The sequence below is a fragment of the Coregonus clupeaformis genome, chromosome 13, assembly GCF_020615455.1.
Source record: "Coregonus clupeaformis isolate EN_2021a chromosome 13, ASM2061545v1, whole genome shotgun sequence".
NCBI classification, from domain to species: Eukaryota; Metazoa; Chordata; class Actinopteri; order Salmoniformes; family Salmonidae; genus Coregonus; species Coregonus clupeaformis.
The window spans coordinates 39787516-39804003 of record NC_059204.1 but is presented as its reverse complement, the minus strand read 5'-3'; the positions used below and the strand labels follow the sequence as shown (position 1 = coordinate 39804003).

The 16488-nt window shown below is 44.3% G+C and overlaps 1 protein-coding gene across 42 annotated transcripts in view; it reads right to left on the bottom strand.

The window, feature by feature from the left end:
• Positions 1-1677: 1677 nt before the first annotated feature.
• The window catches only part of LOC121579882 (protocadherin gamma-C5-like), a 189514-nt gene continuing 174703 nt past the window's right edge, over positions 1678-16488 (bottom strand). For 18 of the 42 annotated variants that reach the window (XM_045224387.1, XM_041894835.2, XM_045224383.1 and 15 more), the window contains 5 exons: positions 10295-10356; positions 9900-9974; positions 8038-8094; positions 4876-4985; positions 1678-4021 (listed from right to left, as the gene is read on the bottom strand). In XM_045224387.1, the coding sequence (XP_045080322.1) occupies positions 3774-4021; positions 4876-4985; positions 8038-8094; positions 9900-9974; positions 10295-10356 (552 nt within the window). In that variant the 3' untranslated portion in view covers positions 1678-3773. Of the gene's footprint in view, positions 4022-4875; positions 4986-8037; positions 8095-9899; positions 9975-10294; positions 10357-13294; positions 15901-16488 lie in introns of those variants that run through there. The other 24 variants (XM_041894842.2, XM_045224401.1, XM_045224399.1 and 21 more) reach the window with 6 other exon arrangements.

Genomic DNA, 16488 nt, shown 5'->3' with positions numbered 1-16488 from the left:
TTCACGGTAAATGCTGTATATATCGGCTCAATTACCTTTAAATTATTGTCCAATCTGTAACGCTTCAGCGATGCAGATTGAATAGAGCCCTTAGTGTTAACACCATCCCATACTGTATCATTGGGGGTGTGGGTTCTGTTACGTCACTCCCAGTGACTCAGTGATTGTGGGTCTGCCACTGCAGCAGTTCCTGTAGCTATATATAGACAGGCCAGTGTTATTGTGGGACCTACAGTGAGATGCCTGCATCCCCTGTGTACACTGATGTAAAATGCATTACACAATGGACGTGTATAGGATGTGTTGTAAAGGAGATTTTCATTTTCATAAAATGTGTCCTTCAGAGGTCCTTAATCTCACATCTTTATGACGGAATCAAACCACTTGATTAGATTAGGTTGCTGGCCAAATGCCCAAAACAAGGCCACTGTATTTGATATTAAATCAAGCAGCATATGATTGTATATATCAAGGCATTATGTATGTTCTCATACTTTAAAATCTGAGTTGTTGAAAGATGACATAAATCATTAGGATGTAATTCATTATAATGGCATTGTAAAGTTTCCACAGTTCCGGGTAACTCATTCCCCTGCAGGTCATGGCTCTGTCCTCTGAAGGCAATATAACTGTAAACGGCTTTGAGTTTATGATCTACTTCCTAAATCTCTATGGAGCCCTATTCTGTTTCACGTCTCTCTGACGTCTTTCTGCCTTCACATTCCCCAGTTGATTAAATGTGGGCTGAAAAATGGGTCAGATCTGATTCAGAGCTCTATGGATTTAAAGAGCCCACAGAACTGCTGATCTAGGTTGAAAGGAGATTTCCGAGCATAGAGGGGAAAATGGACTGGGATCGATCACACACATGTCGTTCTATGTTGTCAATATATGAGCTGCGGAGACACACTTATATTGATGGTCTTGCTACATGCTGAGTTGCCAAGGGACCTTATTAAGTATGTGTGAGGTTTAGAATGCTAGGGGACGTGTGTAAAGTTTAGCATGTTATAAAAGGGGAAAACTAGGTGTGTGTGAGGTTTAGAATGTTATAAAGGGGGAAAGACTAAGCATGTGTGAGGTTTAGAATGTTATAAAGGGGGAAAGACTAGGCATGTGTGAGGTTTAGAATGTTATAAAGGGGGAAAGACTAGGCATGTGTGAGGTTTAGAATGTTATAAAGGGGGAAAGACTAAGCATGTGTGAGGTTTAGAATGTTATAAAGGGGGAAAGACTAAGCATGTGTGAGGTTTAGAATGTTATAAAGGGGGAAAGACTAGGCATGTGTGAGGTTTAGAATGTTATAAAGGGGGAAAGACTAAGCATGTGTGAGGTTTAGAATGTTATAAAGGGGAAAAGACTAGGCATGTGTGAGGTTTAGAATGTTATAAAGGGGGAAAGACTAGGCATGTGTGAGGTTTAGAATGTTATAAAGGGGAAAAGACTAGGCATGTGTGAGGGTAGGTATTGGATTAGGGTCCCGCTCCACTCCACCGTCTGTGGCTAAACTGTGCTGAACAAAGAGTGGATTACTTCTAGCAGAGCCATGGCACCAGTTCAGTCCAACAGACAGGCTCCAATACGGACGCTGCCATTAGCTATTATAATCCCCTGCCTCCTGCCAGCTAACAGAACATCATTCATCAGTAAAATACTACCAATACTAAAGAGAAGACATGATTTTAGAATACATTTTTATTTGGAAATGTCAGTGTTCAAAGAGTAAACAAAAAAACAAACAAATAAACAGCAATATAAATATTAGCGTATAAAATAAGAGTGTAACAGGGAGAAGCGCTAAGCAATTTAATACGAAAGATAATACAATAGAATATAGAGGATTATTCCAGCAGAAGATGCATATATATTTATATTCATATGAGCAAGGGTGGCATTCCAGTAGCATAACAATTGATTAAAGTCACAAACACAGGAAGAGGTACAGGGAAATGGAATCACACTTTAAAGACATTTAAGTGTTGTGTGTTATGCTTTAAAGTTTGGAGTGACCAAAGAAAGAATGCGATAGAGAGAAAACACAAAAATATGCACAACAAATTTCACAAGCCTCTAGCTACGACTGTCTTTTAAAGTTTTAGTTTTATTTACAGCTTGGTTAAGTCAGCGAGCTCAACTCTTAGTCACTACACTACTACATTTAATCTGAAACACTTATTTCTTTCATTTTTTAAATCAGATTTTTTTTAGTTGAAAAATATTCGAAACATTCCAGTACTAGCCAGCTGTGTGGTTGTTGTGAGAGAGTGATGTGTCTCTCTAAGATTCATACAGACTAGCTATGTGTCTTATTTACATGGGGGCAGAGTGTCTGTGCATCTGGGGGGATGGCAGGTTAAAGGATGGGCTGAAAACATTATCTGTGCCCCAGACTGCTGCTAGGAGGGGGAGCGGGAGGTGGTCTCTGTCCATGGTCCTGATATGGCCCTGAATGCCGCTACAAGGCTTCTCCAGAGGCTTCTGTAAACTGTCCTTACAGAACATCCAGTGCATGGAGTTGTAGTGTACTGAACATGTGGTCTGGTCAAGGTTCTCCTTAGAGAACTGAGGAATTAAGACTGAGAACTGAAGACGTGATGAGAGCACATTTACAGGCTGTCAAAGCCGGAGAGATACTGTACATGTGGCAAGAGGACAAAGACTGGCAACCCTATCCCCTCCCTCTGCCCTTACCACACACCCAACCCTGGGGACGTGGTCACAGGACTCTGTCTATGAGCCTTAGAGAAGTCCACAGTGCAGAGCCAATCACACAGGGCCAGCCCGGCATAATGCTGATACAACGTTACAACAACGCTGACACAATATCTAAATAATGCTGGTTCTAAGTCAAAAAAACACTGATCGATCTTTACAATGTTACATTATATGAACAAAGTTAAGCTTTAATGCCACTCTACAGGATTCTACCAATAATGATGGAAAAAGGTTACAATCGTGGCTCAAATGATCTAAATAACCACAGAATCCTGCTTGGGCAAGATTTTAAAAAGCAGCTGGATATACTTTGATGGTCACCATTGTAAGTAACATTAAATCAGCATCTGTTATTTTGCTTACTAGTCAAATAACTAAATTGAACCTTAGAGGCATTTTAAAATGTTAACGCTACAGTATGCATTCTCATGACATTGGTACTTTTGTGATGAAATTGAGCTAGTCTCTTTCTTCAAATGTATGTTAGTGTAATCTTCTGTGGTTCTTCATCTTAAGGATGAATCATGCGTCTTGTCTATTTCATCCCTTAAAAGAGCTAAAACAAGTTCTCTAAAGAAGCCTAACAAAAAGGTGTACGTGTAATTTGTGTCACCATAAGAAGCAACTACTTGTCATTTTCGAGAAACATCAAATGGTTTAATAAAACAAACCATTAGATTGTTTTTTTTTTTTTTGATTTTCTTTAGAATGCTATAATACAGAGCTAGGTCACTACATGAATTCCAGGTCCCTGAAATCCATCTGGATCCAATACACATCTAATGTAGTCTTCCTCCCCCTCCCACCCCACATACAACACACCAATAACCTCTGCCTGAAGTAAGCTGTGATGACCATAGAAGCAAGAAGTACAGTGAATGCCCATAACAAACATTTGCAAAGTGACATATGCTCACTAACATCCAAAATGCTGGGACTATCAGATTGAATGGTTTAAGAAAAACAAAGATCAAGGCTTCCAATGAGAGAGGATACTCTGTAGTATGGGGGGGCAGGGTCTTGGTTTCTGTGGCGATGGGGCTTGGTGTTAGCTTGGCTTACTTCTTGTCCTTCTTGGTGGACTTCTTCTTGCTGGCGGGGGTCTGGCCAGCGTTGGGGATGTCCACCTGGGGTATGACCTGAGGTGGGCCCTGCAAGGCCTGCTGGGGCATCATCTGCTGGGGGTTGGCCGTCAGGGTGGCCGTGCTGCCGGGGATGTAGACGTTCTGGCGGTAATCGGGCACATGCTGCATGGGGAACTGGGCATTGTAGCGAGGGCCAAGGGTTGCTGTCGCGTCACTCACCTCTGAGAGAAAGAAGGGAGGGAGGTAGAGAGGGTTATAGCTGGGTGTGTTGTGATGCTGTGAACAGAGAGGAACTCTACTAACTGAGGGTCTTTCCTGCACTGCATTGCAGCTCCAGCTCAGCACTGTTCTGAGCCAGCCCCTCCCCTCCCCCAGACTCACAGCATATTGAACCTCCGCTCTCTCACACAGAACAGATGTAAACAACTACACGCAGCATATTCAGATTTCATGAAATATAATTTGTAATTGAGGATTAGACTGACTGATTGCACACTAATAGAGAGAGAGGCAGCGTGCAGGTTTCTGGGTGACTGCAGCTATGGAGCATTGAAACAAAGAGCTCTGTGTCCCATAGTCCTCATGCATTGGTTCATTCATACACAGGGACTGTTGAGACACACTGGGGTCTATACATGTGTACTTGGCAGCCACTCTCTCTCTGTGTATCCTAATGGAGGCACACAGAGGAAGGATGTGTTGTTTCCTTATCAACTGCCACTCTGATCGAATCAAGCCGTATGAACTAAGAATCTAGTGAATGAGATGCTGCTCTCCAACAGGGCTCTCTCTGTAGCTGTACCAAGTGGCAGAGAGCTCTCCATCTCCCCGTCTGTATGCAGTATCAGTCCTCAACAGAGAACAGAGATACTTCAGTGTCACCAGCCCTCCCTGTTAGAATGCATGAACAGATGCTCTCTCTCTCTCTCTCTCTCTCTCTCTCTCTTTCTTTCTCTCCCCATCCCTCCCTCCCTCCCTCCCTCCCATACAGCTATCGATGGAGGTAACCTTGTGAGGTAGCTGAAGACAGAGAGAAGGAAAGGGGATTTTGGGGAGATGTAGGCCGCAGACTCACCGTTGGCAGCAGCCATCAGAGCCTGGAGCTGTTCAGCCTCAGTGGGGGGGTTGGGCCAGGGTCCTGTTCCAACTACGGCACCACCTGCCCCCTCAGGATGGGGGCCGGCTCTGGAGGAGAGGAAGGGGAGGAGTTAGTATAAGAGATACACTCAAAACTCTCTCTTCCACTGTGACTCTCTCTCTCTCATGAACACATACACTCTCACATAATCTAAACCTCTCTCTCTCTCACAAACACACACACACGAGGACACTCTCCTCCCATCATGATTGTCAGCATGGCGACACCAAGCCTCCAGAAGCCATTTTGAGTGAGCACCTGCATCAAAGAGCACAGAGAAGATGGAGGCTGGGAGAAGACATTGGATCAGTAAGCGCTATACATGTTAATCGGTAGCACAGACCCATAATACGCAAGCAGACACAGAGTAGAGACTAACTGAGCTGTTCGGGTGCTGTTCGCATACTATGTGCCTTGTACCCATGCTATGTGCCTTGTATCCATGCTATGTGTTATGATGTTTTCATAGTGTGGTGGGAACCAGGTTGAATTTAGTAGAAAGTGACTTGGCGCCTCTCAGTCTGGGGGGCCATGGATTCCATTCTGTCAAGGGAGATTACTGATGTATATCTTAGAATGATCAATGGATATGATATACTGACTTGGGGGTATAAGGGAATAACATCAGACAAGAGAGTGCCCACCGATGGTTACCAGATGTGGTTGAAGAAATGTGTAACAGAGGGTATATAAATGATATGGTTTCTTTGTTCAGTAGTTTGGAATGGCAAGAGGCAAAGCACTGTCCTTTTGTTATAACGAACCATGGTACCTATTCAATATTTACAGTGGGGGGAAAAAGTATTTAGTCAGCCACCAATTGTGCAAGTTCTCCCACTTAAAAAGATGAGAGAGGCCTGTAATTTTCATCATAGGTACACGTCAACTATGACAGACAAATTGAGGAAAAAAAATCCAGAAAATCACATTGTAGGATTTTTAATGATTTTATTTGGAAATTATGGTGGAAAATAAGTATTTGGTCACCTACAAACAAGCAAGATTTCTGGCTCTCACAGACCTGTAACTTCTTCTTTAAGAGGCTCCTGTGTCCTCCACTCGTTACCTGTATTAATGGCACCTGTTTGAACTTGTTATCAGTATAAAAGACACCTGTCCACAACCTCAAACATTCACACTCCAAACTCCACTATGGCCAAGACCAAAGAGCTGTCAAAGGACACCAGCAACAAAATTGTAGACCTGCACCAGGCTGGGAAGACTGAATCTGCAATAGGTAAGCATTCTTGGTTTGAAGAAATCAACTGTGGGAGCAATTATTAGGAAATGGAAGACATACAAGACCACTGATAATCTCCCTCGATCTGGGGCTCCACGCAAGATCTCACCCCGTGGGGTCAAAATGATCACAAGAACGGTGAGCAAAATCCCAGAACCACACAGGGGGACCTAGTGAATGACCTGCAGAGAGCTGGGACCAAAGTAACAAAGCCTACCATCAGTAACACACTACGCCGCCAGGGACTCAAATCCTGCAGTGCCAGACGTGTCCCCCTGCTTAAGCCAGTACATGTCCAGGCCCGTCTGAAGTTTGCTAGAGTGCATTTGGATGATCCAGAAGAGGTTTGGGAGAATGTCATATGGTCAGATGAAACCAAAATATAACTTTTTGGTAAAAACTCAACTCGTCGTGTTTGGAGGACAAAGAATGCTGAGTTGCATCCAAAGAACACCATACCTACTGTGAAGCATGGGGGTGGAAACATCATGCTTTGGGGCTGTTTTTCTGCAAAGGGACCAGGACGACTGTTCCGTGTAAAGGAAAGAATGAATGGGGCCATGTATCGTGAGATTTTGAGTGAAAACCTCCTTCCATCAGCAAGGGCATTGAAGGTGAAACGTGGCTGGGTCTTTCAGCATGACAATGATCCCAAACACACCGCCCGGGCAACGAAGGAGTGGCTTCGTAAGAAGCATTTCAAGGTCCTGGAGTGGCCTAGCCAGTCTCCAGATCTCAACCCCATAGAAAATCTTTGGAGGGAGTTGAAAGTCCGTGTTGCCCAGCGACAGCCTCAAAACATCACTGCTCTAGAGGAGATCTGCATGGAGGAATGGGCCAAAATACCAGCAACAGTGTGTGAAAACCTTGTGAAGACTTACAGAAAACGTTTGACCTGTGTCATTGCCAACAAAGGGTATATAACAAAGTATTGAGAAACTTTTGTTATTGACCAAATACTTATTTTCCACCATATAATTTGCAAATACATTCATTAAAAATCCTACAATGTGATTTTCTGGATTTTTTTTTCTCATTTTGTCTGTCATAGTTGACGTGTACCTATGATGAAAATTACAGGCCTCTCTCATCTTTTTAAGTGGGAGAACTTGCACAATTGGTGGCTGACTAAATACTTTTTTTCCCCACTGTATATGAACTCCCCAGCTAAGTGTTAAATATCTTCTTGCATCATGAAATACTTGATACCATAGAAACTCATCATAACACTATGTGTTACAGTGTGGGTGGGAAAGTGAGACAGAGAGAGAGAGAAAAAAGAGGGGGATGGGAGAGAGGAGAGAATGTATGTATTTCTCATCAATAAGAAACTGGATTAAGTTGATCGGATACTATCATTGTCCTTCTCAATACCTTAATTTGCCACTGGTCAAATCTACAATGTAGGATTGGAGAGAAAATGTTTAATTTAGTTTGTTGGGTTTATTAAAGCCATAGGGGAGTCAGTAACACACACACACACACACACACACACACACACACACACACACATGCGCGCAAGCTTACACACATACACTCACACACAGATAGACAGAAACAGACCAACAGAACCACAGGAACATGGAAATCTACGCTACGAATAAAAGGACAAACTAGACAGTTCAGCGAAGCCCACAAACCCAAGTATAAAACACAGACTACGGAACGATGCTGAGCTTTGCACATCTACAAACACCTCTACAAAGCCTCGACCCATTTCAAATACACAGCTAGACCGCAAGAGCATGTACAGATTACCACACGCTCAACAGCCAGAAGCCAAGCTTGACTACACACAGCTCCACCAAGCCTACAGCCTGTCAAACAGCAGCACATTCAGCAAAGCCACTCTACTCTACCTCGCCTTGCCGTACGGTGTCCATCTCTGCTGGGTGCTGGTGCTGTACCTGTACGTGCTGAAACACAGACGATCACCTCTCATTCTTTCAGTCCAATGGCAGTCAGATGGACTCCTTCATTAGCCAACCAGGTTCATGTTCAGTTTCTATCTATTTAACTACACTACATGACCAAAAGTATGTGGAAACCTGCTCGTCGAACATCTTATTCCAAATCATGGGCATTATTATGGAGTTGGTCCCCCCTTTGCTGCTATAACAGCCCCCACTCTTCTGGGAAGGCTTTCCACTAGATGTTGGAACATTGCTGCGGGGACGTGCTTCCATTCAGTCACAAGAGCATTAGTGAGGTCGGGCACCGATGTTGGGCGATTAGGCCTGGCTCGCAGTCGGCGTTCCAATTCATCCCAAAGGTGTTCGATGGGGTTGAGGTCAGGGCTCTGTGCAGGCCAGTCAAGTTCTTCTACACCGATCTCAACAAACTATTTATGTATGGACCTTGCTTTGTGCATGGGGGCATTGTCATGCTGAAACAGGAAAAGGCCTTCCCCAAACTGTTGCCACAAAGTTGGAAGCACAGAATCGTCTAGAATGTCATTATATGATGTAGCGTTAAGATTTCCCTTCACTGGAACTAAGGGGCCTAGCCCAAACCATGAAAAACAGCCCCAGACCATTATTCCACCTCCACCAAACTCTACAGTTGGGATTATGCATTGGGGCAGGTAGTGTTCTCCTGGCATCCGCCAAACCCAGTTTTGTCCTTCGGACTGCCAGATGGTGAAGTGTGATTCATCCCTCCAGAGAATGCGTTTCCACTGCTCCAGAGTCCAATGACGGCAAGCTTTACACCACTCCAGCCAACGCTTGGCATTGCGCATGGTGATCTTAGGCTTGTGTGCAGGGGCTCGGCCATGGAAACCCATTTCATGAAGCTCCCGACGAACAGTTATTGTGCTGACCTTGCTTCCAGAGTCAGTTTGGAACTCGGTAGTGAGTGTTTCAACCGAGGACAGACCATTTTTTATTCAGCACTCGGAGGTCCCGTTCTGTGAGATTGTGTGGCCTACCACTTCGCGGCTTAGTTGTTGTTGCTCCGAGACGTTTCCACTTCACAATAACAGCACTTACAGTTGACCGGGGCAGCTCTAGCAGGGCAGAGATTTGACAGACTGACTTCTTGGAAAGGTGGCATCCTATGACCGTGCCACGTTGAAAGTCACTGAGCTCTTTAGCCATTCTACTGCCAATGTTTGTCTATGGATATTGCATGGCTGTGTGCTCGATTTTATACACCTGTCAGCGACAGGTGTGGCTGAAATAGCCGAATCCACTCATTTGAAGGGGTGTCCACATACTTTTGTATATATAGTGTACATAGTTTCTCACATTCTAATTTGTGCCAGCACAAAATTGAAATTGGACAATTACTTATTACAAGTCATTGTCTATATGTTAAGGAATCTACTATGACACTTTCTATGAATTATACAGTATGTAATCAGTGGCTAATAACGCCAAGACACTCAGCTGCGCAACAGTTTCTCCACCAATGGAGCCACGGTCTGTTAACCAAGATGTGTGAGATAATCCAAGCATCTTTTACAAAAGCAATGAGGCAGCATATGTCACATCTACAACTACCATTGCAGTCTGAAAAGACAATGCTTTATTAAGGTTCTAGTGTGAAAGACATTGCTAATCTAAGGTAGGCCTTATACTCACAAGACTACCACAACCAGAGGGTTGCCCATACCCCTGCTGTAGTGTACCTCTAACCACACTCACACAACATATCGATAAATCACTTCTACTAGTAGTACTCTACTAACACAACTACTGTATAACAGCCATCTTATTACCCATTATTCAGCCGGTCAGTAGTGCCAGTGTTATTGGATCTGTGCGTAGAGTAGTGGGGCACCAATGTGTACTGTCTGTTCAAACACACAACTGCCTTAGTCTTTAGAACTTTCAATGGAATGCATATCATAGGCACACATGATTAATTCACAGTAAGTAACATGCAAGTGTGAATGTGTATACGTATGAGGGACGTCTGTGTGTGTGTGTGTGTGTGTGTGTGTGTGTGTGTGTGTGTGTGTGTGTGTGTGTGTGTGTGTGTGTGTGTGTGTGTGTGTGTGTGTGTGTGTGTGTGTGTGTGTGTGTGTGTGTGTGTGTGTGCGTGTGTGTGTGCGTGTGTGTGTGTGTGTGCGTGTGTGTGTACTGTGTTTATTTAAAGAAGCTGAACACTTACCCACTGGGTCCAGGTCTTTGTCCCTGCTGGGTAAAGCGCCAGTCATTGTTGGGTGGTTTTTGCTGGAGGGAGAGAGGAGAGAAAAGATAATGCAGTGACAGACTCCACTGATGTCTATGGAGGCATGTCATCTTCAGTCATCAGCACTGGAAACCATTTTGCCCTTCAGTTGGCCAAGAAGAAAGAAAATGTTACAGGGCCATGGGGAGAGGAGAGTAAGATAGAGTGATAGAGAAAGCAGTGGGAGAGAATGTGTGTGAATTATTGAACAAGCTATTCTGTCAGTGATGTGCTTGAGCGAGTCCGCTGAGAGGAAGGCTCATCAAACATACTCCTGTTACAGGCAACTTCAAAGCAAGCTTAATAATGCTAAAACTTTAACTAGAGTTCTCCCAACATATTGACAAAAAAAGCGGACCACTCAAGCTTTATCTGCTGTAGATTAGGATATAATATATCTAATTCAACACCCTAGATCATTAGCCAAAGCCAGGCTCCATCCATGGGTTTAGTAGGGCTGTGCTACTGGCCAGTGCTGCCTGTCAGAGAGAGTCTGTCAGTGGGGCAGTAATCTGCAACCCTGCCCTGCCCCACTGATCCTCTAAACCCTGGGCTGGATTAAAAGGACAGAGCACTGCCCGGCCTGCAGCCTAGAGAAGCCCTTCGGCCAGCACTGTAATGCTCTCATACACTGGAATACTCTCTATGAAGGGTGACGTGCCATGCAACAGTTATTACTGTAGTTTTATATGAAGCTTTAAGGAGTCATACAGTTCAGTACACAGAGATGATCAGTGATATGACAAATATACAGTACCAGTCAAAAGTTTGGACACACCTACTCATTCCAGGATTTTTCTTTATTTTTTTACTATTTTCTACATTGTAGAATAATAGTGAAGACATCAAAACTATGAAATAACACATATGGAATCATGTATTAACCAAAAAAGTGTTAAACGAATCAAAATATATTTTATGTTTGAGATTCTTCAAATGGCCACCCTTTGCCTTGATGACAGCTTTGCACACTCTTGGCATTCCCTCAACCAGCTTCACCTGGAATGCTTTTCCAACAGTCTTGAAGGAGTTCCCACATATGCTGAGCACTTGTTGGCTGCTTTTCCTTCACTCTGCGGTCCGACTCATCCCAAACCTTCTCAACTGGGTTGAGGTCGGGGGATTGTGGAGGTCAGGCCATCTGATGCAGCACTCCATCACTCTCCTTCTTGGTAAAATAGCCCTTACACAGCCAGGAGGTGTGTTGGGTCATTGTTCTGTTGAAAAACAAATGATTGTCCCACTAAGCCTAAACCAGATAGGCTGGCGTATCACTTCAGAATGCTGTGGTAGCCATGCTGGTTAAGTGTGCCTTGAATTCTAAATAAATCACAGACAGTGTCACCAGCAAAGCACCCCCACACCATAACACCTCCTCCTCCATGCTTTACGGTGGGAACTACACATGCGGAGATAATCCATACACCCACACCGCGTCTCACAAAGACAGCGTGGTTGGAACCAAAAATCTCCAATTTGGACTCCAGACCAAAGGACACATTTCCAGCGGTCTAATGTCTATTGCTTGTGTTTCTTGGCCCAAGCAGGTCTCTTCTTCTTATTGGTGTCCTTTAGTAGTGGTTTCTTTGCAGCAATTCGACCATGAAGGCCTGATTCACACAATCCCCTCAGAACAGTTGATGTTGAGATGAGTCTGTTACTTGAACTCTGTGAAGCATTTATTTGGGCTGCAATTTCTGAGGCTGGTAACTCTAATGAACTTATCATCTGCAGCAGAGGTAACTCTGGGTTTTCCATTCCTGTGGCGGTCCTCATGAGAGCCCGTTTCATCATAGCGATTGATGTTTTTTGCGACTGCACTTTAAGAAACTCTTGCCATAATATCGACTTGGTCTTTTACCAAATAGGGCTATCTTCTGTATACCCCACCTACCTTGTCACAAGACAAATGAATGGCCCAAACACATTAAGAAGGAAATAAATTCCACAAATTAACTTTTAAGAAGGCACACCTGTTAATTTAAATGCATTCCAGGTGACTACCTCGTGAAGCTGGTTGAGATAATGCCAAGAGTGTGCAAAGCTGTCATCAAGGCAAAGGGTGGCTATTTAAAGAATCTTAAATAAAAAATATATTTTGATTTGTTTAACACTTTTTTGGTTACTACATGATTCCATATGTGTTATTTCATAGTGTTGATGTCTTCACTATTATTCTACAATGTAAAAAATAGTAAAAATAAAGAAAAACCCTTGAATAAGTAGTGTCCAAACTTTTGACTGGTAGTGTAGGTCTGGTTAAAAGCAGGTCAACCATTCTGGCATCCTTTCAGTATACAGTAAAAGGCTATTCTCTCTATGAAGGTCTGTTTCCATCTAAGTATGACTGAGCCTTGACTCAGAGTGTTGCCAACTAAAGGGATGAATCACAGTCAGACAGAGAGAGAGGGAGACACTGTTTGATGAGGTCATGAGAGGTGGCTACTGGCTATGGGTTCAGGGCAACAACCCCTATCTATTAGCTTCACCTCATTCAATAAGTAGTCTAAGGTCAACAGCTGACCCTAATATCCTCATTATATGACCTGTACCGCCACATACCCCACATCCTACTCACCATGTCCCCATCCCTGTCACTGTGGACAGGAACACATGTTGAGAGAGAACACTCTCACTGTAATAGCATGTCTACTACAGAGAGGTTTTCCCAGCAGTCATATAAAATATTCAGCCTCCTCCCAGGCAGACAAGGGGATTCACTGTGATTTAAGCACTTAATCAACCCCAAACAAAACAGTCTGTCGTTTCCTGAGAGTTCAACACAATTAAATCACTTTGTACTTTCCTGAGAGGTAACCACAAGTGCTTTACAATTAAACCTCCACACACATTCACTAACACAAATACACAGTCATGTTTAAGTCAGGTCTCTTCTGCCAACTTAAATTCATACAGTATTCATTTTGAGAGAACTCTCACCTTTTTGGCTTTGCTAGTGTGTTTGTTGGTGAGGGTTACACTCAGAGTGTTCTGGTTCATCTTGGGAGTCTTAACGAACACAAAGTCCCTGTCACTGCTGGAGAGGGTGGGGTAACATGGCCTGTAGGTGCGTGTGTATGGCTCCTGAGGCCCCCCCACCACCTTCACGTAGCGCAACGGCCCATCTTTGTTGAGCTGCAGGTGGAGGTGTTCATGAGAGCGGGAGTGAAGGGCCTGCCTGGTGCCCAGGCCCAACCAAGTCAGGTATCCTCTGTATCTCATCCAGCGCATCACCATGGCAATGATTGCCACCAAACACACAACTGAGATGCAGGTCAGACAGCCAATCAGAGCCAGGGTGAGGCCAGACCCCCCACTCTGTTGCCTGGAGGGAGCCCTCCTGACCTGAGAGGACGTGTCTGCACCCTTCTCAGACACAGTGATATTGACTGGCACACTGGTGGAGAGAGCGGGCTTGCCATTGTCCTGCACCAGCACTATTATAGTGAACGTAGCATCTTCCTCCTCAAATCTACGGGCTGTTCTCAGTTCCCCGCTGTGGGCCCCTACATGGAAGAGCCCTGCATCCCTCCCAGAGAGGCTGTAGAAGAGCCAGGCGTTGTGCCCACTGTCTGGGTCCACACACACCACCCTGTTGACCAGGTGGCCTACGCTAGCCGAGTGGGGCACAGACAGCTGCAGCACACCGTCTGGGGGCGGAGCGGGGTAGATCAGGGCAGGAGAGTGGTCATTTTCATCAATCACAAACACATGCACAGTCACGTTGGAGCTCTGTACAGGTGTCCCTGCATCCCTAACCTGCACCTGCACCCAGAACACATTCATCTGCTCGTGGTCGAGGGCTCGCATGGCATACAGGTTCCCGTTGTCAGAGTTTATGTAGACAAAAGAGGACACAGGCGAGCCTTGCACCTCACTCTCCAGGATGGAGAAGGAGAGGTGAGCGTTCTGGCCCAGGTCCTGGTCGAATGCAGACACAGTCAGAATGAGAGCACCAGGGGTATTGTTCTCCGTTATATCAACAGAGTAGGAGAACTGGGAGAAGATGGGGGTGTTGTCATTTACATCTGAAAGAGCGATCACAAAGGACTGTTGTGCAGAGTGAGGGGGAGAGCCGGAGTCTGTGGCTGTCACGGTGATGGTGTATTCAGACACAGCCTCTCTGTCCAAAGGGCCGTCTGTCACCAGGGTGTAGTGCTCCTCAAAGGGGGATATCAACCTAAATGGCAGCTCAGGCGGGATGTGGACGTCAACCTCCCCATTTTTACCAGCGTCCTTGTCCCTGATGCTTATCAGAGCTATAACAGTGCCTGATTCCACGTCCTCCTGGACCATTTTAGATAGTGAGTTTATGATGATCTTTGGGCTGTTGTCGTTCACGTCTATTATTTTGATTTTAATGTGGCAGGAGCACTCCATGGCAGGAGTCCCTCTATCCCTGGCTTGCACAGTGATGTCATAATTGTCAGCCATTTCATAATCCACCTCCCCTTTCACTCGGATTTCACCACTTTTGGGATCCACAATGAACAGTTTCTGCACTGTTTCTGAGGTGTACTTACTAAAGAGGTAAGATATCTTTCCATTAAGACCATAATCAGCATCAGATGCATTGAGTTTAGTCACTAAGGTGCCCTGTGGAGAGTTTTCTAATAAACTAACAGTTTTAATTGGTTGGTCAAATACCGGGGCATTGTCATTGACGTCTAGTATATCAATAACAACAGAGGTAGTCCCTGATTTCGGAGGCTGTCTGCCGTCTACAGTCGTAAGCAGCAGGTGAAACACTGCCTGCTTTTCCCTGTCCAACGGTTTGTCCAATAATAACTCGGGGAATTTGCTGCCATCACTTTTTGATTCAAGTTTCAATATGAAACAGTCGTTAGGACTGAGAGTGAATGTGCGTAATGAGTTTATGTCTACATGTAGATATTGCGCGCTGTCCAAACGAAACCTAGTGCCCGGCGCGGCCGCCTCAGACACTTCAAGAGAAATGTTTCCTGATGGAAACTGAGGAGAATTGTCATTTACATCCACTATCTCCACAACAACACGGTGTAATTCCAGAGGGTTCTGAAGAACAAGTTGAACAGTAAGAGAACATGTCAAAGTTAATCCACAAATACTTTCTCTGTCCATGGTTTGTCTGACAACTAAAACTCCACTCGCATTCATGTCAAAATACTTGGCATTAGACTCCGAAACAACTCGTGGATTTCTGTTTACAAGCATTGGTACGTTGAGGCTCAAGGCCTTCGCTACGTCGCCGACAAAAGCCCCCGGTTTTAATTCCTCCAGTACGGAATAAGAAAGTTCAGCGGAAAATGATGCGCTGTATAAAGCAGAGAGAAACAGCCAGAGCACAGGCCTTCCCGCCGCCCTTCTCCTTACGTCCAAAACTCCCATTGTTCAACTCCTCATGTCAGGAAAATATCCTACTTTATCCTTGAACCACACATTTTTAAAAAGAAGGCTGCTAGAGGTTCAATAACTTTCAAATATCATATTGCAAAAATAAATAAGTGAGGAGAAGGTAACACCGACTCCCTTCACAAGCAAAGTTCCTATAGCTACTGAAAGGAAACTTTTTTCAGAGGAGGTGCCTGTGTCTCCAAACAAAGAGAGGCAGCTCTCCAATCGTAGGACAATACATGCGGGCCCTATTCGTTGTGCCACATCTGCTATACCCGCGCGTGCAGGCGAACGCACAAACGCACACACTCACAAGCACACACAGTCACATGCAAACACACTAACAATAAAAGACTGGTTCTGATTTTAAGAGTAACACATGTTACTGTCGTAAAGGATGAAGAGGGCCCAAATAATCAAGAAAATATTAGGGAGATAATGATGATACAATACAACTTTATCTTCCTTTTTCACTTGGTCTTCTGAGAAAAACATGCAAAAGCTTTGCTAAATCTGGTAAATCATTATTTGTGGCAGCAGGAGACGAGTCTTCACGGATAAAAACTAAAACAATGCATATATCATCATATAATTCCCACATAAGTAATTGAGTTGTCATATGGCCGGTCAATTTAGTAATTCAATCAATATTTGAAACAATTGTAGGCCAATACCATCACAAACGCACACTTTTAGAATAAAATGCTTGAAATTGACTTTGACTTATATGCATAATGTACCACATTCATTAGCTTATAAAT